Raw genomic sequence first — 27,781 nt, forward strand, 5'->3', positions numbered from 1 at the left:
AAGCTTAGCCAAGACATTTCAGCTGCTTACAACTAAGATCACCATGAGTTCCAACTTTCTTGTCTATTAAGGAAATATTTTATAGCATTTTAAAATTCCCAGTAGAGACTTACGACAGGTTTTATAATGTGTAGATTTGCAGGAAGCATGTATTTATATTGAACTATAAATACTGCCAATATGTTACATAATACTAAGGTAATACAGAAATAACTAGTATCTAAAAGTATATAAATTGGCTTGTTTTTTCTGTTTTATTTCCTTCTCTCCATCACCTAATGGAGTGGCAGAGTGATTTTAATATATGTTGCACTTGTTATTGAACTTAGTTATGAGAACTCTAATTTTGAGCTCTGAGTAATTCTGTTAACTCCAAATTGAAGCATGTTTTTTTGGCCGACTGTTTTATTTGCTCGTCAGGGGCTATTCCCAGGGCAATGGGAAATACCAGTTTGAAATTCAGAAGAGAAATAAATTTTTGATCATCTTTATAGATATGGCATTTAAAATTGATGAATGATCAACTGCAGAGATGACACTGAAAGAAACTAGGAGACCTAGACCTAAATCCTGGGGCAGTCCAAGGTAGTCAGAAAAGAGAGCCAACAAAACACCTAGAAAGAGTGGCCAGTGAGAGACAAGAACAATCAGCAGAATGTTGCAGAAGCAAAAAGGTTTTTCAAAGGAGGAGGAGTTGTAAGTTACCAAATTCCACTGAGGATTGCTGAAGATAAAGAAAGAGCCACTGAATTTGGGGACATGGTGGACATTGGTGACTGTGACATAATCAATTGCAAAGAAGTATTGGGAGCAAAAGCATAGTTAGGATAAGCGTTGGAAGAGAATGGGAAATGACAAGGAGAGTGGTTGTTGACAATTGTTCAGGTAAGTTTTGCTGTAAATGGGGAAAGAGCTATGAGACTGTATTATAGGGAAAGGTATGGTATCAAGGGGAGGTGTTTAAGATGGGACATTTTGAAGTTTTTATAGAAATGAAACAAATTATCCAGTAAAGTGGGAGAAGTTAACAAAAGAGAGCAAGAGAATTGTATCACTGAAGTGTTGAGTAAATGAGATCCATAGCACAGATGGAGGGGCTGGCATTGGACAGGACCCAGGGCATTCCTTCCATTGTAACAGGAGGTAGAGCAAAGTAGATTGAATCTAATTGCAACCTTAAGGTTGTATCTGATTGCTTATGTTTTTCAATGGAAGAAACTGATGAGGTCACGATCAGCTGAGAGTCAGAAAGAGGGGTGCTGGAGGTTTGTGGTGAGGAAGAAAGAGTGAATTTAATCATGGAGAATAGGAAAACACTATGACAGGGAAGTAAGATTGCTAGTCATTGTGATCATATAATCAGAAATTTAATGTTTGCTGATACATGTTCATGATGATGTCAGCTGTTTAACCAAAGTAAATATTCCAGTGTCCATCTTATTTCCTTTCAGACCCAGTGAGAATATGCTGATTCGTGTCAATAATGATGGCACTTATTGTGCCAACTGGACTCCAGGGGCTATTGGGCTCTACACTATTCATGTTACCATCGATGGCATTGAAATAGGTATTTTTCTAAAGTTGTGAGTTACTTAGTGTAAAGAACTAGAATCAAAATCCTCTTTCTGTTCTAGCTTGCCCTTGTCCATGTATCACAGACGTGGACAGACTTCCTAACTTGTAGGGAGCGTCATGTCCTCCTTTATAATGAGTACTTAACTTGTGCATTTATAAGGTCTTAACATTTTGCAATCATTTATGAGTCATTGTAGCCCTCATGACTCCCTTCCTGCGTTCCCTAGTGTGCCTAGTCAGGTTCCATCTCCTCCGTGCTGCCCTGTAACCGCATGCATGCCTCGTCTCCCCATCATGGTGCGTCTTCCTCTCCTGGCTGTGAGCAGCCTCTTTCATCTTTGGATCTCCCAGTGTGGTTCAGTGCCTGGGACACAATGAGTGCTCAGTAAATACTTGTTGAAAGAATGAGTTTCTTTACCTTCCACTAACTTTGAAAAATATCTTACCTTTCCTTTGGGGATTAATCTTTCTCTACTCTTTATTTTTTTAATTATCCATATACTTGGACAGCAGTTGGACAAGAAAGCTCTAAAAAGTTTATCAATATGAATTCCTTATAACACTTCTCTTTTCTAATGCTCCTCAAGCAAATGGGTTCCTGTGATCAGGTAGATTTAGAATGCCCCATATATTGTAGTCTCATCTTAGATATTCATCCAATTCATATTATCATATTTGGAATTTTAAGACATTCTGAAATTAAAAATCCTCTCAATTCGTTTAATACTTATCATGAAACCTTTTCATATAGAGAAGGGGGGGGGTAGAGATAAAAGTAATACTGTTCCAACATTCCACCAAAATACCCTTTGGGAAACTTTAGTTTGTTTTTACAGTGAAGATAAAGAGGTGCTTTACCTTGATGTAACTGTAGACATATAGAATATGCATTAAATGTAGTGTAACTGTAGGATTGGGGCTTCCCGGGTGACAAAGTGGTAAAGACTCTACCTGCCAGTGTAGGAGACATGGATTTGATCCCTGGGTTGGGAAGATCCCCTGGAGAAGGAAGTGGCAACCCACTTCAGTATTCTTGCCTGAGAAATCCCATGGACAGAGACACCTGGCATTCTACTGCCCATGGGGTCACAAAAGAGTCAGACCCAACTTAGCAACTAAAGAACAACCATAGGATTAGATATATCAGATTCATCTGTAGCATCCTAGACACCTTTAGCTGCAGCCTTTTGCTGTACTCTTTTATTTCAGAGTATCCTTAAAGCCTTTAGTTCAGCAGACTTCTGTTGGTTCTAAGTGAAACATAGTTCTAGATAAGACAGTTCCTGTCAAGTGAACAGCTTACTGATGATTGCAAGATAAAGGGGGCAAACAAAATCACAGGAAGTAAAATATAAGTAGTGACATGCAAGGGATACGAATTACAGAAGTTCAAAAGTAGAGACAGTCAAGATAGGTTCTATCTTTGCTCCCGCTGCTGGTGCTGCTGCTAAGTCGTTTCAGTCGTGTCCGACTCTGTGAGACCCCATAGACGGCAGCCCACCAGGCTTCCCCGTCCCTGGGATTCTCCAGGCAAGAACACTGGAATGGGTTGCCAATCTTTGCTAATAGTGGGTAAAGAAAACTAACATAAATAAGAAAAATCCACTTATATTCATACATATTTTCTGAAATGACATTGAAGAAAAAGATTCATAGTCACTTAGAACCATTCATTTTCTTCCCTAACTTCTTAACTCAGCTTTCCCCAGAGGTGACCAAACTGATAGTAGGCTAGGACCTTGCTTGACTGTAGGCAAGGACAATTTTCATTAGGATAATGATGATGATAATAGCTAACATTTATTGAGTATTTAATATATATCAAAATTTTTTATACAATCTTATATATTCTATATGTATTTTTAAAATCATTTCATTCTCACAACAGCTCAGTGAACTAGGTGCTGTTCTTAAAGAGTCAAACAGTTAATGACAGAATTAGGAACAATCAAGTCTAACATGAGAGTCCCAGCTTGTAAACACCAAGCTTTGCTGCCTGTTACTCATGAGATAATTGTTATAGATGACAAGTAGTGCTCTGATCAGATGTTATGAGATAATGTTCAATCACACGAGGGTTTCTTTTTTTGTTATTTAAAAATTTTCATTATTATTTAATATAGTCAGTCTATAGCCCCTCCTCTTTTCCTGACTCCCTGAGACTCCCCTTTGGAATCTCACAGTCATTTTTCCAAGTACTCGTCTATTTTTTAGCTGTTAAATATTAATTACCTTGAAGGACAGAATTCAGATATTTCTTTTAATTGTCTAAAACAGCCTGTGAATGTATATCAAGTTAGGTTTAAGGGCCCTCCCTTATATTCTCAAATGTTACAGTTCCCTTCCTTTTCTTACAGATGCTGGCCTAGAAGTCAAAGTAAAAGACCCACCAAAAGGAATGATACCACCAGGAACTCAGCTGGTCAAACCAAAGACTGAGCCTCAACCAAATAAGGTTAGGGGAGAATGAAATCAGAACATGAATCAGTCTGAAATTGATTAATTTTCTTCACTGATCCTTCAAGGTGGCCATCCAATGTCTAATACTTTCCTTATTTCAGTATTTGAATTCTAAGTATTCCTAAATAAACTTGAAGACTAGTTCATGGTAATTCAAGTATAAAACTGTACTTTTTGGTTTCTTGGTATAATGCTATAGTAATTTATAGACTCTGTATACTTCCTGTTATTGAAAGTTTACAATTAACAAAACGTCTGTTGACATTAAAGTGTGTAAAGTTCTCAAGATTAAAGTATCCTGTGCTGTTAAATTCATTTCCTAACATCTAAAGAGTAAGTGCTATAGGAATTTTAGTAAACTACTTACTTATTAAAAAAAAAAGAAACATGGGTAATAGAATTTATATCATACCTTCCTAAAAGGAAAAAAAGACTCTTTTTTTTTCCTTTTTATCATATGTCTTCAAAGTTTAGAAATTAACTTATTAATATATAAATAATTTTCAATTTTTTTTCAGTGATTTACAGTTTTATACTTAAAAATGTTCTCTTATTGTTAAAAATAAGCCATTGTTATTTGCACAGGAAGAACAGCTACAAATATTTTGGAAGCTTTCTCAGAATTATACTTTCAAGTCTGTTTATCTCTTACCACTTATAAGGTCTCTCTTCCATGATTTCCCTGTTTCATCTGTCTGTCTTTGCCTTTCTCAGGTTCGAAAATTTGTGGCCAAGGACAGTGCAGGGCTCCGTATCCGTAGCCACCCTTCTCTTCAGAGTGAGCAGATAGGCATAGTGAAGGTCAATGGAACCATCACTTTCATTGATGAGGTAATTTGTAAAGAAACACTTGGTAATAAATTTTGGATGAAAAATTTTTGCACTGTTTGCATGATATAAGGTTACTAAATTTTTTGTTAGAATATGTTTTAAGCAGTTTGGGTAGTATTTGGAAAATTGTTTCACAGAATTTAAAAATTTATTCATTGAGTTTCAAACACTGCATTTATTTTTCTTTATCAATACATAACTAAAATTATATTTTTAGCATAAAAATTAACATGCTAGTCAGAGCCAGTATGAGAATTCAGTGAAAATGAGTAGTTTTTCTTGAACTTTTAAGAGGTTGTTTGCTTTTGTATGTGTTTATTGTATCACTTAACTTTGGACAGGACATTTTTCTAATAATACAATTACATAACTTCTGATTATTAAAATCTAAATTGAGGGGAAGAAAGGCTTGTATTCTTTTGGGAAACCTCTGCTTTTATTATTGAAGTGTTTATCTCAAAGTGTGACTTCTTTGTGCTTTTATTTCTAAGTGACAATGTGTTTTACGATCTCACCGTGTGAATTATTGTATTGCTTGGCTTGCTGGTTGTTTTCCTAAAAGGTTCTCCCATACTTATGCAAAAACTAGGTTCTTAATCTCCATGTCCACCATTATTTGCCTGCTTTGAGCCTTTCAGAACTTTGCTACCTTCCTCGGAGTGACAGGTGGGCATGGCTTGTTTCTGTTGCTTGTATCCCATAGATCCACAATGATGATGGTGTGTGGCTGAGGCTCAATGATGAGACGATAAAGAAGTATGTTCCTAACATGAACGGTTATACCGAAGCCTGGTGCCTCTCTTTTAATCAGCATCTTGGGAAAAGTCTTCTGGTCCCTGTTGACGTAAGTAAAAGGTGGTTTTAAAGAGGATTATAGTGGTACCCTGTCCTCTTTACGGGGCTTTCTTTAATTAAGGCTTCTCAGTTCTGAGGTAAACCACAACTAAATAACTTCAAGTGCTTGAATTCTGAGAGCTTCTGTTTAATAAAGGTGAAGTTTGGCAAGGCTAAGGCCTTTAATACTATATAGTCCATTACAGGAGGAAGCAGTAAATTAAAACTAGGCCTACTGATTTCTTTCCAGGGAGACAGGGAATGAGAGTGGCTAATGAGAGTAGTTGACATTTTTTTTCCTTCCTTATTCACACTACTGTTTGGAATGAACTCAACACTAAAATTTAAGAATTCAGTATTACTATTCATTTCAGAAACACATATAATGTTTTTCTTTTTTTGGTGGCGTTTTGTAATTTTGTGTGTTGTCTTAAGTTTGAATCTTTTCTTTCTTGGTGTATGATACTACCTCGTTAAAACAAGGTGGATTTTTAGACTTGCAGTGCCATAGTGCTCTAGTTGAATCTCAGAGTCTGTGAGAGTTCTATTAGCCTCTTTGAGAGATGCAGTGGAGTACATATAGCCAGTGCTCAAAAGTCACTAACTCTGATAGGAACCCATGGCTCTCTTTATAATTTGAGCAGAAATGTGTGATTTTTTTTTTTCCTTTTCATCTCAACCAAATATATGACTTGACTGGAGATAGAAAGCTAAAGGAAGTAGCTCTTAGTATTTTCTAGTTTGACTTTATGTTGAAGAATGACATTAATGACATGACACTGCTAATATATACGACAGATAAATTTTTATTTTAAAAATAACCTTAGTATTTTAAACTAAGAATTTCTTTAAAAAGAATCAGTGCATAAAGCTCGCTCTGTCAAATCAGTCCCTATGTTGTTTGTTTTTCTCCTTGATAGTCCAGAGTAATGTTCTCCATAAGGGTGGTTATATAAAATGATGCTTTGGAAAAGAACATAATAGAACTTCTGTTTGGATTTATTAATCACATTCTTTATTCTGTTCTTTTGTATTTGTTTTGTATAGTACAATGGGGAAAGAAGCTGTCTATATATTTTTAACTAATAGACACATGATAAAGAAAGTCTAGAGAGTTTGGTCTACTTCTTTTTTTTTTTTTTTAATCTGGGGCTAGAAACTTTCCCTTGAATTCTTTTAATCCATCTCTAATTATAGTAACCAAATATTTTTCGGGATAATGAAGGTGATATTTTAAAGCAGTAATTACAGTAGCCATTGTGTTTATTTTGTTAGCAGTTTATATTTTAAATTTTGACCAATATAGGGTTTTGTGTATTTTAAGACCCTAATAAGGCATTATGTTACATTATATTATCTTTACGACATCCTCTGCTTCAAAATTTTTTTTTCCTAATTCCTTTGTGGCTCATTTGAGGAGGTACTTTTGGAGGAGGAGAATATTCATACAGACAAGACAAGAGAATAAACAAAGGTAACAAGGATGAGCAGGAAGTATTCTGAATCCCGTGGCTTTATTTTGGAATCCTCATGTTCTGTTACTTGATGCTTTTAAACTTTAGCCAAGAGATGGGTTTTAGCAGACAGTCGTGAGGTCAGAGAGAGAGGAGGTAAATGGAGTGAGCCATACAAATACTCGATGGCTTTCCACTGCTGTGTGAATGAAGAGGTTATCACTGACTTTATTGGAGACAGAAAGCAAAAGGAAGTAGCTTTTGGTATTTTCTAGTTTGTCTTTATGTTGAAACATGACAGGAATTCTTTTTTGATGTAACTCAGAGTATCTGGTATCACTGAGAAGGCTGAGATTTTTCTGGTTCCTTAATTTTTAAGGATGATAGTGACTTGAGATCCTTATAAATTAAAAGATGCCAGTAGAAAAGGTGGGCATCAAAGATACAGAAAAGGAATCTGAAGGCTGAAAAAAGAGGAGAAAATGGAATTGAGGGCACACTGGTGAATTGTTTCTGTGAATGGAGAGATGATGTGTGTGGCAGTAGGTAAGTTTTTAGGAATGAGGGAGAAAGGGAAGAGGTGAAAGAAACCATCATTTCCAGAGAAGAGAGAAAAGCCATTAGCTGAGACTAAAACAACTGAGTTATGTTAGAGAGTTTAGAAAAGCCATAAGAATTTGTAGTAATATTTGAGAGAAATAGCACAATCTGACAAAGAAAACTACTTGTTTGGGGATTGTTGTGCCAGGAAGGACCCAGTGAGACCACTGGATAGATGCATCCTGGAGACACCCTTCTTCCCCCATGGCCCTGAGTCTCCAGAATTAAAAGAGCCAGGAAAGCAGACAGTGCTGGCCAGAACTTCCTGGGCTGCTGAAAATAGGGACAAAAGGGAATTTCAGGTGCTGATGAAAGAGCGATTGAGAGCACCAGCTGTGGGTTGCAGCTAAAGTTAGAAATGTGAAAGGATTTAGTGGAGGGTCCAAGGGACTTTGAGGACTTAATAAAATGCAACAGTATAGTGAATGCACTGCACTAAAAGAGCTGGAAGGAGACAGGCAATTTGTGTGATAATGTAGCATATTTGAAATTGATTTCATACTTAGAGCATTTTATTGAATGAAATGGATTGTTAATGTGGCCACATCCACATATACAGGTGCTGGCAACACTGTGACCTGCGAGGTTTGAAAGCGAGTTTGTTTACCATCAGAGAAAGGGTCCCATTAGGTACAGTATAAAGTTATGGGACAAATGGGAATAATTAGCTGTTGGATCAGGAAGAAGTCTAACATAGCTCTGGTATAAAAATAAGAGGACAGGTAGATGACCTAAGTAAGGATTTGCATTGCATGTTTGTGACCAAAGAGGACAGGATATGTGTGACAACTGGCATGGGGCTTCAGACAGAACTGGTGTAAAGTTGCTTCAGTGTGGATGTTAGATAAAACAGGAGTCAGAGCCTGGCATAGGCAGGAACAGGCTGATTTCCCAGGGTTTTGATTTTCAGGACCAGGACAGGCCTCTTCAACAGTCAGTAAGCTTTTCATGAGTACCTTACTCTGCAGGACAGAGCATGTGATTCCATCTCATCCCCTCAGGGAACTAATACAGCTAAAGAAATGTACTTTGCTGCTGCTTCCTTTGCATCTCTTACTTCTTTTACTACTGGAGAAATAACTTGCCACCTACTTTGCATTTTTATACTTTGTTGGTGAATGAATCAGCTGTCAGTTATGGCTAACCATTGTAAAAACTATTCAGTTAAACAGAAAGCTGGCAGGTTTGAAATAAAATTAGAGATTATCAAGGACTGATGCCACTCACTTAAAAAGATGCAAAAGTACCAAAAAGTTTCCTTGAGCAATCTTTATGTCACCGTGTTCAACTTTGTCTAGTTAAAAGAATTTTGTGTTCACATGAATGGATGTACCATATTTGGAGCCTGACTCAAGCAAACTGATGGGGAGAATAGGGGTAGGGATTGGAAACTGAACACTGAATATTTGATGATCTGTTTTTTAAAAAGATTACCATAAATAGCCTTATTTAGAATAAACTTTAAAGTGATTTTTGTTACCCTGTCCTGTTTCTGTACTCATATTGCAGAACACTGGTTTTCATTGTAGATACATCCTTTAGCCACATTTTGGCCTGACTGGCAGTAGTTCTATTTAGATGTTATTGAAAGTAAAAGTGTTAGTCACTCAGTCCTGTCTGACTCTTTGTGACCCCATGGACTGTAGTCTGCCAGGCTCTTCTGACCGTGGGGTTCTCCAGGCAAGAATACTGGAGTGGGGTGCCTTTCCCTTCTCCAGGGGATGGATCTTCCCAACCCAGGGATCAAACCTTGTTCTCCTTCATTGCAGACAGATTGTTTACTGTCTGAGTCACCAGGGAAGCCCTTAAATGTCATTAATTTACTAAAAAACAATGACACCCTAATTTGGTTCAAATATGACTTTAGTAATGCTCTTGTTTAGAGATTAAATAGCATTAGACATTCATATTATGAGTGTTCTTTCTAAAACCATTTTTAAATCAGTGGAAAGAATCAGGATAACTATGAAGAACACAGATACTTCCTTGTGAGGTACTCATGGTCTGTTAGACTTATTGCCCCTTTTAGAATACACTGTTTAACATTACATTTTAGTCTCTGTTTATGTTATTTCATTTGTCTAAAATGCTTTTGCTTCCTTTCCCCCCCTAACTTTTCTAATACTTTCCTAATTGGCCAGGCTCAAAAATTTCTGTTGACATTGTTCATCCATGTAGTTAGTTATCACTTCACTAATTGTTCATTCAACATATGAGTCCCTACTATGTACCAGACACTAAGCTGGGAACAAGGTGTTGGGTGAAGAGGTAGAAGGGAGGGGATACAAAATAATTAAGAGTGCAATTCTTGTCCTTAGAGTGCTCGCTGTGTAATGTGATAGATGTACGGTATTCACAAAGTTAAGTTGCATGATGATGAGTTACAGAGTGGCTTCACTTAGGAGGTGACATTTGAGGAGGTTTCAAAGAAAAATTGCCGTAAAAGAGTTAAGGAATTTCACATTAGAGAATCAAATGTCCAAAGTTACGAAGTCATGCTGCATTTGGTAACTAATAGTTAATAAGGGTGAAACATGAATTGAGGACAGAAAGATTCTACATACTGGGGAAATTAACTTTCTCCCTTCCTGCTCAGGTAGCACTTTGTAAAAGCAGAAAAGGCTTACATCTTTCTCCAGCTACTCATAATGCTTAGTTTGTTTTCCTTCTCTTTAGCCCGATTGTATTTATATACCTCTTATTTCTGTTTTTAATCTCCTTAAGGGTTAGGACTCACTTAAGATCTCCTCTTACTCCTCCTGTTTGTTTCTTCCAAAGTGTTAAATATTTCATTTAGTTTGTGGCAGACTTTCAACATTTGTTGAATGCTAAATTTTAATTCTTAGCATTTGGCATGATCATACTGCTTAAAATAATTTCTGACTGTCTTACGCTCCTTACCTTTATTCTCTCATTTAATTTTCAGTATATCCATTTGATGTTAAGTTTGTATTATTCTTGCTTTTCCAATGAGAGAAGAGAACTATTCTCCCAAGATCATAAGTAGTAAGTAGTGGAGCTAGTTCTAAAACTCCAGTCCATATAATTCCAAAGCCCATGCTTGTGTGTTTAGTCTACCTTCATCTAGTGAAGACATAAGGGCAAATACAGTTGTAAGAGGATAAAGTAAATATAGCTGTAAAAATCATATTATTTTGGCTAGAATTCCACAATTAAATAAATACAAATGCTCATAACCCTAATGGTTAAATGAAAATGAATACTGTGATGTATGTTCAAGGATACCTGGGGAAAGCTGATTTTAAATTAAAATTCTTAAGATTTGGAAACTGCACATTAAGCTAGTAGAATGTTTCATACACTAGGGAAAATAATAAGTTTAAAAAGAGAGAAAAAATAATTTATGCACATGATGTGGGAAACATTTGAATGCCTGTGATAGAGCCTAAATTTTTTGGAAAGCAAGTTTACTTCTATTATAAAAATAGATACTAGTGATTTGAAATATATAGCACGCTTCATTGTCTACTTTGTCAAAATGAGGTCTTTTAACATTGTGAGGTTGAGTGACAAAGTTTATATCAAGGAAAGTAGATGATACCTCATTAGAAATATTCAAAGATATATTTACAATGCTAATATTATTCAAATTCTTATGGAAGCAACTTGAGTCTCCATGCAATTATACAAACCACTTTCTACCTACTTAGGCTGATTGATGTTCACATATAGAAAGTAGGTTGATTTTTCTAAATTTGGGGACTCTGAAGATTTGGAGGAGAGAAGGAAAAATATCATTTGATATTCTCTCATATAACATTACTCAGAGTACTTGGTAAAATTAGCATATATTTCATGCATTTTATGTCCAATTTAATTCTTTTGGGATACCTAATGATGCATGGTAGTCACAGCTTTAATATACCCCAGATTTCTTAGTTTTGTTTTCTTAGCAAATTTGTGTGCATGTGTATGCATAGACCTGTTTTTCAGTCTTAGTAAATACTAAATATTTACTTAATACACCATTAATAAATATGTTGTCCTTAGATGGGTGTCAAAAGCTTCATTTCATTCTTAAGCTTGACATTTAAGTTTCCTAAACAGAATGGAATTGAGGCCTTTAAAATAACACTGTCATGGTATATATGTTGTATTTAATTCTCCTGAGATACTTATCTTTTTCACTTTAAAAATGGTAATTCCTAACTCTCTGCTCAAGCATTGGGAATGTTTGGTCATGTATTTCACCATAAAAATTATTCTTTTATTTTGTCTCTTCTATGCCTTGAAGCTTATTGTCTTAAAGCTGCAATTTGGTGCTCATCAATTTAGTTAGATTTTTAGCATACTTTAGTTTTCTAATTTTATTTGGCAGAACTTTTTTGCCTTCAGAATAGTCTTTGAGGATAAGATGACTTAGATTATTGTAGATATGTGTGTATTTGTGTATGTATATATATGTATATACATACATATATAATGGTACTCAGTCTATAAAATTATACAATATGAAAACTAATTTATATGTTTTAATGGTGAGAAATTGAGACTTCGAGGAAATTAATATTTTCATGCATGTTTATATCTTTAGATTAAGTTTCCCTATGTTTTCAAAAGAAACTATGAAGTATATTTTATTTATAAACTTCAGTTTTCTGTTTGGTGCTTTTTTGATACTTGATAAATGCAGTATTGTTAAGACACCACGTTTTAAAAATAGCCTTACAATAAACCAGTGTACACTAAGAATTTTCTACAAATGTAGAACAAAGCAAAAGAAGTGTCAAATTTGAATCCACATATAATTAACATGTACAAATTGTATTGGCAATTTGTTACCATGGTTAGCAGTTACATCACTTTAAGGTATCTCAAGCTATTTCAAGTTAGCATGAGGACATATTAACTCATGCTGTCAGACTCACTGAGTTTAAACTCTGAAATAAATATAAAATTTTTGAAATTGTCAGTCACCACATTGCTTCTTTATTCCTAACTCAATCTGCATTACTTCTTACAATGTTTTTCACCTTGCTTTTAATAGTAGAAAAAAATTATGCTAAAAAATAGAATATGCTAAAAAACATTGACATTGTTTTAGTCCCAAAGTCTGTACCACTAATCTCTGAAAAGGAGAAAAACCTTTGAGCAAATACTCCGCAAATTCTTTTATACATGGATGAACCAATAAGGACACCTTTTCACCCCCAAAATGGCATTTCAGAATGCTTTGCAACATGTATCCACTTCACCTAAAGAGAAAGTATCCTGTCTGCTATCTATTTTTAAATGTGGAGGGAGCTTTGGTTTTTGTTTTTTTGGTTTGCATTTATCTGTAGACACATTAATAGAAGCACTTTTCCCCTGGCTTTTATATGTCTCATATGTCTGTGTTAGCATAGGTGTATGTATATGGATATGTATCTATATCTGTCCATATACGTATATACATGAGGAAGACACAAAACTGGAGAATATGAAATAAATTCTCATTATGTAAAATGACTTACAGTTGGTTGGGAATTTTGTTGTTCACAACTTTCATTGACATTTTTAATGTCCTCTTTTTTGTATTTATATAAGCAGTAAAATTGTGTAATTGCTAGTTTCTGAAAAGATTTTCAGTTCAGATCAAGTAAATATATTTAATAGAATGATATATCTATGTAGATGTATATCATTTTAATTGTCATGAAAACATTTTGTGAAAATGTTGATTTTTCTGGGACCATGTTGCTGTGAATTGGTTGTTCCTTAACAGAATATTTTTATACTGTATGTAGAGATTCTAAATGTTCTGTGCATTTCCTAAACTTTTGAGACGGAGAAAACTAGGTCTACCTTTTGATAAAAATTCAGATTGTTTTTTTCTCTATGCTTTTCTTACCAAATTTGCTAACAGCTTTCAGTAACATTTCCAAGTGATTTTTTTTCCCCCACTTATAGAAGAGAGCAAAAGTGAAAAAATGAATTAGACTTTTTTACTTTCTGATTTTTTTTGTACTTAAAAAAGTAATAACAAGTTCACATATACTAATTACATGCGCTTATTATTCATAGTACTAGTTACACTATCTATACAATCTGTATTCTTCACATTGTCTTTATAAACAGCAGACTTTTTTTTATCATAAAACAAATCTGGCTTTACTGGAACAGATACGTCAGTCATTTAAAGGAGTTTTAAGTTGTCCTTCTTGCACTGTCTTAAGCTTGAAATCAATGTCTGACTCTTAATTGTAGCAAATGGCATGACACACTATATCCATGGAGAGCTTTTGACAAAAACTTACGTATGAGAATTTCTTTGCTGTGTGGTTTACTCAGGCGGCTTCAGTTTCCCTGTAGTGAAATAATATTCTGGTGCTGGTGCTGGCGTACAGAATGTTGTTACTCCTGTGAACGCGTCTTCTGCAGATCATCTCCTGTTCCCTTTCTTTGTTGATATTTTTCTTTCTTAAACTTTGTCACTCAGAATATCTTTAATGCTAGCCCAGGAGTCAGGGATTTGGACGTATTTGCATGGACTTCCAAAGCTTTTTTCCCCCAGGTGAGTTAACTGTAAGGAACAGTCATACATTGTGCAGGTATTTCAGCATGTATAACAAATTTTACATTATATCTTTGAAGCCTGTGCTTAAGATTAATATATATTTTTTAAGATTAATTTTTTTTTTTTTTTGCTGAAAACAATTTACATACAAAGTACTGCAATTGAGTTTCCCCATAAACCCTTTCCCTCTATTTCTGCCAAAGACTGCATTATTCAACTTTTACTTGACTTCAGATTTGCTATATTTAATTTTATGACTAGCTTCTCCAGCAATTATATACAAGTCTGGCTTTTTCAGACCTCGCTTATCAAGTGGGAGCATTTCAACCCCATGGCTATTCTGTTTTTTTCCTAGCCTTGCTCAGTGCTGTTTTGAATATTCATATAAGAATGGGATGGAATTGCAAGGAGCAAAAAATAACATTGCAGTTCATCAGTTTCATAAGATGGTGCCCAGGTCTTAAATCTCTGTATTAAATAAAACGTGAATTTTAGAATTGCTTGAGAATAACAGACATAGTTCTGTGATTTTAGGTCTATCAGTTCTTTTTAATACTGTTCAGTATTTTTAAAAAAGGATAAACTTTGCTGTACATTTATTAATTTATATATTTCTTTAATCAATAAAATATTAAATATTTTAATACAGTCTTCCTGTGTTGTCAATTCAGTAAAGAACTTGCTGTTATTATTAGTTTTTGCCAAGACTTTTCTCTCACTGTTTACCCTGAGGGGTCAAATGAGAAATGTTGTCAAAACTTAATTAAATGCTCAAGATGTATCATAAAGACCAGTGAAGATGCTTTTTCACTAAATCTATTACTATTGGCTTAGTTTTTACATCATACCATGTAATTTTTAAAACATCAGTTGTATGTATGACTAATTTTACTCTTTAAAAAAACTATGAAATAGTTGTGTTTGCTACAACTAAATGATGTATTTGCTAAAATTATTTACTTCTAGACATTTTAAATGTTTACTGAAAACCTGGTGAATAAAATAGCCCAATTAAAGTTTAAACCTTACTCTCGATTTTATTTTGAATACTGTCTTTATATTCTTATAGGTGTGCACATGTATAAATTTTTACAAATATGCAAAAATAGGTATATAAATGCATATTTTATTTTAGATTTAAAATTTTTCAAATAGTTAAAATTCTCATTTTCATGAAATTGTCAATGAATAACTGAGTGTTGGATTAATATGATACAAAATTGTAGAAAATGTAAGTAAATATTGTCCATTCCTTGTATTTGTGTAAGTGAAAATTGATGATTGTTCATCACCACAGAGAGATTTGCAAGATATTATGTGAAGGTTAATAATGGGTTTAAAAATTTCCAGACCAATCCTATATTGAAGTCACAGGTACAGAAAATTTTTGAATCTATATTTTTTAACCTTATGATTTTATTTTTAATTTCTACTACATAATGGACATCTATACATATCTTTTAGAATGATACTTCTCTTAGGGATAGAGCTATTCAGTCATATTTTATCTTGCATAATATATTAGATTTTTAAATTTTACCCTATTTATAACATAACTAAATATCAATTTAATTTTAACCTAGTGTTTGCATAAGTGTTCCATGATGATCATTTTTTACTGTATTTGAATAAAGCCATTTGTAGAGCCTGTATCATTGTGTTTAAAAGTGCAGTTTCAGGACTTCCCTGGTGGTCCACTGGCTAAGACTCCTCGCTCCCAATACAGGGGGCCTGGGTTCCATCCCTGGGCGGGGAACTAGATCCCGCATACCACAGCTGAAAGATCCATGTGCCCCAGCTGAGACCTGGTGTGGCTACATAAATAAATACAAAAAAATGTTTTAAAGTGCAGTTTAGATGTGTTTTAAAGAAGTAATAATAAAAATGAAAAAACTTCCAGTGTGGAACTTTTGTTTACATCTAGTTGGGAAAAAGAGAAAATATGGGAAGGTTGTTATTTCTCTTTATTGCATTTATATAAAAAGTAATTTCATCATGGCATTCAGATTCAACAAATAGTTTAAGGCATGTTCTTTTCATTCATATTAGAAGTGATTCTTTTTTTTTTTTTTTTTTTTTTTAATTTTATTTTATTTTTAAACTTTACATAACTGTATTATTCTGATATCCAAATACATTATATAAACTGCTTTTTCAATGTTAATCTCTCCTCTCTATTAAAACATGATCATCTTTTTCTGTTAATAGCATTAATATTATCACTGTCTAATAATAGTCTAGCAAATCAACGAGACTTTTATTTGTGCTATATTAAGAAAAGGTGAGTTATTAAACTCTTATAAGTACACTTATTCATAACTAGTTAAAATTGAGTAGTCGTATTTCTTGCACATGTTTCATCATTGTTATCTCTGTTTATAGATAAGTCTCCAGAATTTTTATACCTGTTTTCCTATTTGTTAATAGTTACTACAAACAAAAATGGAAAAAAATGAAGATTTAGACTTTTTAACCCATACCAACAGGCAGCAATGCAATAATAATGATTCAGAATTCTTCAGTTGTGGTTCATACAGTAAATTATTTTCATTTCTCCTATTGTTGAATATTTCACTGATAGATAGATGTAAAATCAAGTACTACCATGTTCCTCAAATTAGAGGGGACAGGAGCTAAAGTTCAGCTGCTCTCCTGCTATAATTTTCTTCTCCAGCTCTATTCTTTAACATAGTGTTAACAAACACTTCAGTTATTTCTGTATATGTGTTCTTTTTCTTAGTTGGTGTATTATGAACTTGCTTTAAAAGTTAAGAAGAGTATGTTGAAAGTGATAATAGATTGTATTTTGTTTACTTTCTTTTTCCTATTCAAATTTTCAGGAACCTAAAACTAATACTGATGACTTTTTCAAAGACATAAACTCCTGCTGCCCACAGGAGGCCACAATGCAAGAACAGGATATGCCGTTCTTGCGAGGAGGGCCAGGCATGTACAAGGTAGTGAAGACGGGACCTTCCGGTCACAACATCAGAAGCTGCCCTAACCTTAGAGGTATCCCAATTGGAATGTTAGTTCTGGGAAACAAAGTCAAAGCAGTGGGAGAGGTATGGATTCTTGTAGCTTCATGACTTCTAAGACATTCATTCTTAATATAATACAACCAAAGCATCTCTTTCTTCCAGAGGTTGTCATTTCCATCCCAGGTTTTTAAATGTTAATGTTCTTTATCTTTACTTGTGTTGAAAATACTAATGCGATTTTTCTGTGCTTTTTTTAAAATAATTTTATTCTCATAATTATTCTTGTGAAAGCAATGTAGCAAAATGATTTGTACTGTTAAGTGTTCGGTATTTGCACATATCTTTCCGCTATTACAGATGTGTACTATACTGTCATGGATGAACAGCACTTTAAAATATTTGCTATGACTCAGCATGGAGATGTGTTTAAACGGTTTCATTTCTTTGTTCCCATTCGTGTGTCTCACTGAAGTCCTGAGCAAATAACATTCCTCTTTAGTCCACTCTGGCATTTGCCTCAGCTGATGATGTAGTGTGTCATGCTATTTCTCAGTGTCAGGGTCACTTTCAAGTTGCATTATAGGCACTGTCAACCTAAATAATAGAAAGTGTGCTGTGTTAGGACAGTTTACGTGCCAAACAAAGAGCCATGTGTTTTGGGGTACCATTTAAATTTATATATGAATTATCCTGTGCCTTAAAAAACATACTGTTTTTACTAAAGTCATCAGTGAGCATTATTTTACGAGACTGTTTATTGATTTCTGTCTTACCTCAGGCTGTGGTCTTAATTTCAGAAACTAACTTGATGTTAGAGAGTTACTGGAATAATTGCTCGAACTTTTTGCTGGTTTTCAGCCTGAGTGCTCTGAAAGAATCAAGCCAATCAATCATGCTTTTTGTTATGTACTAGGTAACCAATTCTGAAGGTACATGGGTGCAGCTGGATAAGAACAGCATGGTAGAGTTCTGTGAGAGTGATGAAGGAGAGGCATGGTCCTTAGCTAGAGACAGAGGCGGAAACCAGTACCTCCGGCATGAAGATGGCAAGTTGGCTTAAATTTGTGATTTATTCTGATTTACCTTTGCAATCAGAAGTTTAAAGTGTACTGTATTTCTTTTGTTGTAAAGAGCTTTTATGTGTGTTTATTTTTGAAGTAAAATCAAAGCTGAAGGTTTAAAAATCTTGCAAGCATTGAACTTGCTGTTTGAAATACCTAGGTGCTAAATGAATACACATAAAAGAAGAGAATTAAAAGGAAATGTGAAACATAGGAATTGGTCTTGTAAAACCTGCTTTCTTATTTCTTATTCAAGCATGATATCATCATAAAATAATGTTCTGAGAGAGTAGAACTGTTCTTTATTATGTTTTGAAAAATAGAAAACTTCATTTCATGTAAATCGGACATTTTACAAAATAACTTTAGCAGTTACAGTATACTTACTACATATATATTAGTAATATATTTATTACATATCCATCAGTCTTTAAACATTTCCATTATACAGGGATATTGAGATACAAATGAAAATAACCTAAAGTGAGATCAGCTTTTTATAAACATAATTAAATAATCTGAGACGGGTTTAAGTGACTGCCAGAGCCTTTGTAGCTTAGTAATCATTCTAGCTTTTAACACCAAGGCTTCCATAGTGACTCACAGGTGAAGGCTCCACCTGCGGCACAGGAGACATGGGTTCGGTCCCTGGGTTGGGAAGATCCCCTGGAGGAGGAAATGGCAACCCACTCCAGTATTCTTGCCTGGGAGGACAGAGGAGCCTGAGCTACAGCCCATCATGTTGCAAAAGAGTTGGATACAGCTTAGTGACTAAACAACAAACAACAGCAATCATTTTAACTAGCAGTGAGCATAAATTGTAACACTGGGCTCTGGAACTGCATTGCCAGGGTACTAATGCCAGCTCTGTAGCTTTTCAATTGTATGACTCTGGCCAAATTACCTGGTATCTCTGTGCCTCTGTTTTCTCATTTACAAAATGGAGATAATTTATAAGTTGAATATGAAAGCTAAGTGAACAAATAACAAAGCTGGCAGATGGTAAGATTAGCTATTGTTGTTAAAATGTAAGATGCTTTCCATACTAAGGAGTAAGTTTTAATATGGGAAGCTGTATTCCCATCTATTTAGAAAGTAGAAGGTTCTTTCTGTATAAAATGCTTCTTAAATCAGGATGTTGTTTCTACTAAAGTATATACTCATCCCTAAAAGAGGTGTTAAGAGAAGTTTAAATTTCTCTGTAATCGCTTAATGATTTTTTGCTGTGTGTGTGTGTGTAGTGTGAATCTTAACATTTTGACATAAAATCTGGGGTCATAGGAAAGAAATAAAAAGCTAGTGCCTTAAGTCACTAAGGCTAGTTTGATGTGTTACTCAAATAGTCTGCTCATTGGTATTAGTATGTAACTGAATTTAGTATGGAAATAAGATTTTTCACTATAGTAATTTATTCATACAGAGCAGCGTAAGTAAAACTAAACCTTTCCTCTTTGTAAAAATCCTTTGTAGGTCTTTGATGTCTGTAGATAAAGCTAATAGGCAAAGATACTGCTGTGGTCAAAACAGACATACTTGGTACTTAGACTTTCTCAGTCTAGAGGGTGAGAGCAGAGCTGTCTTTTCCATTCAGATTGCTGTTCCTGGGTGAATTTCAGAAGAAATATTTCACTGCTGAAACACCTCATACTGAAGAGTTTTACCTAAGAGAAGTGCTAGGATTGGTTTCTTGGGGGAAAAAAAGCCTAGACATGCTGGTAAAGAGTTAGCATACACTACCGCCAGTACAGCAGAATTCTGACTTATGGGTAGGAAGAAAACATTGCTACTTTCTTCTAATTCCATTTTCAGTTTAAAGGGATATAAAGTTTAAAGTATATTTTAAACCATCAGCTATTCATAATGTTGTTTTAATGGAATAAATACTATTTTCTCTTTTTCACCATTCATTTGATAGATTTTATTTTGCCTTTTATTAGTTACATTGTTAATAAAAGTGCTTATAAAACCAGGTTTATCATCCTTCCATTTAGGGAACATATCTTTTATATAATGAGTAAAAATAAGTACAAAGTTAAATTTTCCATAATTTTCACATTGAGAACTTAAAATATTTTATAAGTGAAAATTTCTTTTGATACCATAGACTTAGATATTTTGAAGATGCTTTTCTATTTGAATACTGGTATAGAAGATATTTTAATTTCTGATTTATGGGACATACGTTTTTATTTTATAAAATGTCCTTTTATAAGTTTGTTACAAATATAAGTTCCTGGTCCAGAAATATTAATATACATTCAGTGATATATCCTGCCACAATAAAAGCAAATTGACTCTATAACAGCATATTCCATTTCTAAATATAATAGTGAATTTGATAGATGAAAACAAAGCTTTGTCGTGCACTTTGTCGGTGTCAGTGACCTAACTGGTAGACTTATTATCAAATCTAAATGTGAGGTTATTTTGAAATTTACTCATCATAAAAATCTTTCTTGCCATTTTATCTCTTTATTCTATAGAGAATAGCATATAAGAAACTAATGTTATAGATGTTCCTTTTATTGTAGAACAAGTTCTTCTGGATCAAAATTCTCAAACTCCTCCTCCAAGCCCTTTCTCAGTACAAGCTTTTAATAAAGGGGCAAGTTGCAGTGCCCAAGGATTTGATTATGGACTTGGAAATAATAAAGGTAGGTGTTTAAAAGTGAGTTTCTTACTTACCTAACAACTGTAGTATTTTTATTACCTTCTCTTACCCATTATTATTACTGTTCACCCACAGAACTTTTTTAAAGTTTGTTACTGGAAAACTAACAAAATGCTTATAAAGGTATTCTTTTTTTTAATTAATTTATTTTTTATTGAAGGATAATTGTTTTACAGAATTTTGCTGTTTTCTGTCAAACGTCAACATGAATCAGCCATAGGTATACATATATATTCAATATGAAAGTATTATTTTAACAAGTTTTGTTTTTATCCATTTTAGCTTAAGTTTATAGTTCTTATTTACTTGTTCCCATTTTATAAACACTCATTTTGAATTCACATCATTAAGATTCTATGTTACTATATCTAGTAGAACTTTTTTAAATCATCCACTTGCTATTAAATATTAATGAGCAAAGAAAAAGCTTTCCATAATGATCTGTTTAAAATCAAAGTATTTTGAGTAATATTTTTAAGTAATATTGCATATTAGCTTTATTAAATATGTGTGATTTTGAATGTAATCAGTTATCTTAGTTAATTTTGAATTACATGAAATGATATCTTTGGGTTTGATTATATAATGAAACCAAAAAAATGTAAAAAGTAAAACAAAACCCCTAAGCCATATAAATATTAAAAGTATACAGTTTGTTTTGGTAGCTTTAACAGAAGAGACCAGAATCATGGACAGTCCAAATAATAATTACTCTGGAATAATTTATGCTTGAATTTCATCTGTAATTCCATTTGTATGTAAATTTGAACACACGTTTCTTATGAACCTAATCCTAACTCTTAGCTTCAAATCAGTGATGCTGTCAGCAGGTGGCATTCAACTGGACAATGGGAAGGAGAAGATAGTCTCCATGGAAATACTCTAACTTTAAAATGTTATTTAAACTAATTCATAGGATTTGATTTCCAGAAACAAAGAGAGTTGTCTTAATACCTGACTTGAAGAGAAAGTGAGATAGTGAAATAGTCAACGAAATACAAAATACATCATTGTGGAGGAAATACTCAATTTAAAATAAAATCATTTTCTATTTGATACCTTTATTGCTTTCCACAATGTATTTTTATGAAGGAAGCCTTAGCTGCAAGATTTCTTTTTGGCTCTTCCTCCTGTATTGGGTTGCTCTAACCTACAGGCTTAGGTACTGTCTGCTCACTCATTTCTGGTAGCTAAGACTTCAGCTAACTTAAACTAGATCTTCATGCTTAAGTAGGGTAAGTGCTTTGTGGTGTTTGCTTCATGTCCCCTTTCCTTCTACCACTGCCAATCCTTAAATTAAAATCTCAGTGTTTACTTACCACATATACCTGTATAGAAATCTGTTTAAAGCCATGTTTAATTCAAATTGTATGCTTTAAGTCTCTAATATGTCCAAATTGTACTGGTGGCTGTCACATTAAATCAGTCTTTAAAACATAGTTTGATAAAACATCTTAAGAATAAAAATCAACTTTTAAGAGACACAGACATTTCTGAGAACATTTGTTTTTTTTTTTTTTCTTGAGAACATTTGTTATTAAATAAAAATAGTGTATTACTTTTTAAAAGCGATTTTGCTAATATTGTTCAGAAATAGCATGGACTTGTTAATAGACTTTAAAGGTACTTAGATGGAGCAAAGAAATATTAAGAAATTTTGATCTGATTGTATATATATAACCTCTATTTTTATCTTGCCTTTAGTAGTGGTTCTCATTTTCTTTAACTCTTGAACTACCCAAGGTCAAGTAATTGTTTTTTGCAAAAATTCTTTTCCCTTAAAACAATTTTATAAAATTCTTCATCATCTCTAAAATCTTTCCTGTAATCTGCAGCATTAATTTTTTTTTAAAAGTAAAGACATGTAACTTTTGTTCACAGTTCTATTGCTTGTTGGTGTTTCATTTACAATTTTACTTATGAAACTTTATTATATTGAGAGAATATGGCTAGGAAAGTGCTGTTTTCCAGTTTCTGCCTCAGCTAGTCTGGATATGTTTTTTGTTCTCCCCTCTTCTTTGATGTCAATTAAACCTTTGAATATATATATTCTCATAAATAAGGAGCTATCATCCATCCAATTATATCGTTTCATATTTTTTATTTTTGTACTAATGTCCTTTGTACTTAATTTGAAGAAAATTTCAGAATTCATGTTTGAGATACTGTTTAAATAAGGTAGATTATATTCCTTTTTATCTTATAGGTTTGACAGATTTTTATATTATCTATCTGAGCAAAAGAGTTCATGCTTTTAAAAATGTATAATTTCTTTGGCAATAGCAACTTTAAAAAAGAAAATATAAATTTAGTAATTTATAACTCTAAATATTACTAAGTTAATAACATACTTTGCCTCCCTTCAATCCTACATTAAATTATTCATATTATTTGCATATTTTCTGCATGAAGTATACTACATATGAGGCAAAGTGATGATAATCATTGTCAGATACTTCATAGAAGATGACATTAACTTAGGTTTTCATTTATATTTATATGATACAAATCAGCTTATCATAGTTACTTCATAGACTCTGTATGTTCTCCTGCTACTGCTAGATGTAAATAAATTTAAATGGATTTGTTTTTATAGGTGGGCTATTATGTAAAATTTGTTGGAGTGCTTCTATTATTAAAATGACACACAGCATTCAGTCCCTAATTTGAGGATAATGATCACCAACTTCCTCAGGAGTTCTGAATTGGCATTGTTTTATCTAGTGTTTGACTATCTGAATGTCGTAAAGCACCATTTACTTTGCCATTTTGGATGTTAATTAATAACAAGTTGTAGTCTTCACTGTTTTGCCCACTGCAGGTGACCAACTGAGTGCCATATTGAATTCCATTCAGTCACGACCCAATCTCCCAGCTCCTTCCATCTTTGATCAAGCTGCAAAACCTCCCTCTTCCCTAGTCCACAGCCCATTTGTGTTCGGACAGCCCCTTTCCTTCCAGCAGCCTCAGCTTCAGAGTAAGTCTTGTCAGCCTTACCTGCCTCATCAAACCATTTCTGAAGCTTTGTTCTGAGTTGTTTATCAGTTGCTAATTATTTATCAACTCACCTAGCTGGTTTTATTTAAAAAGGATGTTATCCTTTCCCACGTTTTTGAAGCACTTAAGGTGTTCTGACCTAAGACATACCTCAGCTAAGACATTTATTTGTAATCACATTTTTCATTAAGTGTAGTTATTAAAACATTACTATTATTTTTTGTTCTAATTCCAAAATAAGCAAATCATACTATAAAATATATAAAGAAAACATTTGATTTAATATTTTTTATAAAATGCATGACTGTGGTAAGCACCAGTTCTAGGGATAACTTTTGTTGACTTACACTGGAGTTTTGTTACTTGGCAATGCCCCAAGAGAATGAACCTATTTCACTTTACCCGTGGGTGGAGGAGAGGCTGTACTGGGCAGGTTTGTTTGTTTCTTTTAAGTGAATTTGGTGTCTCTGAAATGACGAACAACTTAGGTTTCCAGATTATCTCAAATTGTCTCTTTTCTTGCTTATTGTTGTTGTTGTTCTTAATATATTAAACTGGTCATTTGATTCAGTTCAGCCTTCTAGGCAAAAGGCCCTTCATCCATGATATCAATAGTAATTCATACTGATCTGGAAAATAGACCCAAACAAACTGCACTTATACTAGCCAAGTCTTCTTTTTTCTTAATAAGCTGCTGAGGCTTCCCCATAAATGTCTCAAAACTCCTAATATGACACCAATATGCTCTTCTTGGCCGGCAGCTCACATATTAACTGTATAGTATGTAAACACAGTCACAGAATTGAGGGAGTTTATCTCAGCTTGTACAGTCATCTGTCTGAATTCAAGTGCATGACCTCTTTGCTTTACTTTAAGGAAGTACATTCACACTTAGATCTAAACTATTTTTCTACAAAAACACCTTCATAACTATTATTGGGATTGCTTAAGAGAATACCAGCTGGTTTAGTTTTTGTTAGGAGCCAGGTAGTATACTGTTAGCAAATGATATTATTCATTGTGATATTATTATCTATCTTAGGAAAAGAATATACTAGAGTATAAGCTTTTCTAGGTTTGTGCTAAGCATTAGTCAAGTTCAATTAATTAGTTTGTAAATATAAATAGTATCAATTTCTAGCTAATTATCTCCATTCATATATAATATTCACTTTAATGTCTTTTAAAAGAAGAATTTCAAGGAAACATAATAGTGTCATGTGTGTGAAATAGTGTTTTTCTTCCTTGATAAATATTATGGTGAAGACCATAAATAGTTTACCCATTTAATGGAGCAACAAACATTTTACATTCAGATGTACCCAGGTTGTAGGAAGTGTTAAAGGTAAGGACAAGGAAATAAAAAGGAAAAAATTGTAACCAGGCAGAAAATTCATATTAAATATAAAATTTTAAAAGAGAAGTTACCCTGATAATGTCATAGTGGCAGCAGACAAGAGAACTAAGGAATAAGGACCTATTTGTTCCTCCTCAAGGGTCCATTGCAGCTCTTTTCAAAAACTTGTCTAAAAAAAGTATAATTACTGTTTTTATTTTACCAATTATTTAATAAAATATTGTGAAACAAAATGTAAAGAAAATCAGATTTGTCTTTGTTAAAGGACAGTAGGTTCCTAACTGACATTGTGTCAGTATAATTTTGTCCACATTCTGTCTGAGTGTTATTAGTACCACCCCTTCCTTTACCACCATATTGGAGCACATTTGAAATAATGGCATAGAAATGTCTCAGAATTACCTGTTTTCTGAATCATTTCTTGTGTGTGCTCCAGTGATATAAACTTTTTATTCTCAGCAGAATATCACTAAAGCTTGATTACCAGATTTCAGAAACCAGAAGTTTTAGTCTTTAGCGCAACTAAAAACAAGCGTGGAATCTAAAAATATTTAATGTTTTATAAATACATTAAAATTGTAGTAATCGCATCATATTGGGAAAATTGAATGTGGCAGAATTAAAATTCCATAAGATACTCTTTCCCGAATTCCACTGCTATCCATCCCACCAGTTTTTCATATTGCTTTAGAAAATGGCTTATTCATTCTGAACTTCCCTTTACTAATTATTAGTAAAATAAGAATCATTTTTGTTTTATCCTTTTGTGTTTCTAAAATAAAATTTATGTATAGAAGACCATATTTACTGATTTTTGCTTATGCTGCTAAGTCATCCCTATGTACTAAATATTGTCCTTGAGCATTGTAGTATATTCTCATTTGAGATGATATCTTTATCTTACAGGTAAAGAAATGGAGGCTTAAAAAGGATAAGTGATATGCCCTAGAAACACACATAGTAAATGGTAGAGTCAGAAGATGAGGCCAGTTCTCCTGACTACAAAGGCTATGTTTTTATATATCTAGCTTTGCCTATTAATAGATAATGGAAAAAGTCTGTTCTTTAATATATAATATTTAAATTTCTGTTTCCATTTAGTTCTAACATCTAGGATATTAACTTTGTTTGTATTGGTTATTTTCCCCTTCATAGTTTAAGACTGTAGCATGATTTGAAAGGAAAAGATTTTTCAAATACCGTAACTCGAGTTCCCAGTTAAGTAGATGGGCTCTAGGAGGACATACATAAACCTCCTCACGTGTCAGCTTTATGAGCATTATTGTCAGTATTTCTTTAGGTTTTCTTCCCCCTAAGCATAGGGTTTTTTAAATTAATCTTTGGAATTGAAAATAATCTGGCACATTAAATTAATTTGGTTATTTTTTAAATTAGCAAAATTATTTTGTGCAGGCACACATACATATGTACATACAAATTATTTAATATGTTATTCTAATGAAATAGAATAATTATAGGAATAAAAGTCACAAATTTTCCTTGTCTTACCATATTTATATGTATGCAAAGGCATGGGAGAGGTGTGTATATAAACTTTTCCTTTGCTGTTCTACCATTTGCTTTTTTATTTCAAAATTATTTAAGTAGACTTTAGAATTGGTAGGTAATTTGGCAGTAAGTTTCTAATGGACAGAGGTGGGAAATTGTCTCCTTTTCTTGAAAAGGAATTGAATTGAAAAGAAAAGGAATTGCCCATTTTCTTCTAAGAATATTGCATTCTTAATTTTCATTATCTTCCCTCATTTCTTTTGAAAACATCATTTTATTTATCCCATTGCCTCTGACAATATTTCACACATCACGAGCATTAAGAGAGTATTTATTGATTGTGAATGCCTAAGATGATCTCTTCTACAGTGTGAACCATGAGTTTGAGATGCTGTTTTTCTTGTTATCTTATGATCAATATTCCAGAATTTATTCATAATACAGCTTCAAAATAGAGAAGGAATATTTCCTTAGTAATTAAATCCAGCTTTAATGTCGTGATGTCTAATAATTCTAAGTTTATACTGATGGAATTTTACATAAGATAATCCAGTTGAAAAACTGTTTTTCACAGGACTATGTTTAACATACGTATTTTCTAGCTGCTGTCCAAGAAGCTAAATAATTTGCTTTTTTGTAGAAAAAAATGTCAAATAGAGCATTAAGACAGTTCACCATTTTGTCAGAGATTTTAAACATATAACATATAATATGGTTATCATACTTTCAAGCTCAGCTATGAGAGTTCTGTGTTACTTTGCAACAAGACTTTTTCTTTTATACTCATTTATCACATTCTCAAGTGAGACAGAAATTTTGCTAAATGTGACAAGAGTCTGCCTGAGTATCTGCATGCATACTGATTAGTGTTTGAATGTACTACCATTTAACTAAAGCACTGTTATTTACTTACCTAGCCTCCAATGATGTAGTG

General features: G+C 33.3%; 1 protein-coding gene across 12 annotated transcripts in view; it reads left to right on the forward strand.

Moving 5' to 3' along the window:
• Positions 1-27,781, forward strand: part of MYCBP2 (MYC binding protein 2) — a 263,442-nt gene that overhangs the window by 179,153 nt on the left and 56,508 nt on the right. For 7 of the 12 annotated variants that reach the window (XM_025262731.3, XM_044927209.2, XM_044927208.2 and 4 more), the window contains 8 exons: positions 1,452-1,567; positions 3,933-4,030; positions 4,750-4,866; positions 5,570-5,710; positions 17,112-17,336; positions 18,166-18,298; positions 20,845-20,967; positions 23,782-23,961. In XM_025262731.3, coding sequence (XP_025118516.3) covers positions 1,452-1,567; positions 3,933-4,030; positions 4,750-4,866; positions 5,570-5,710; positions 17,112-17,336; positions 18,166-18,298; positions 20,845-20,967; positions 23,782-23,961 — 1,133 coding nt within the window. The remainder of the gene's footprint in view (positions 1-1,451; positions 1,568-3,932; positions 4,031-4,749; positions 4,867-5,569; positions 5,711-17,111; positions 17,337-18,165; positions 18,299-20,844; positions 20,968-23,781; positions 23,962-27,781) is intronic. The other 5 variants (XM_044927210.2, XM_044927213.2, XM_044927214.2 and 2 more) reach the window with 3 other exon arrangements.

This window comes from Bubalus bubalis, chromosome 13, assembly GCF_019923935.1.
Source record: "Bubalus bubalis isolate 160015118507 breed Murrah chromosome 13, NDDB_SH_1, whole genome shotgun sequence".
NCBI lineage: Eukaryota > Metazoa > Chordata > Mammalia > Artiodactyla > Bovidae > Bubalus > Bubalus bubalis.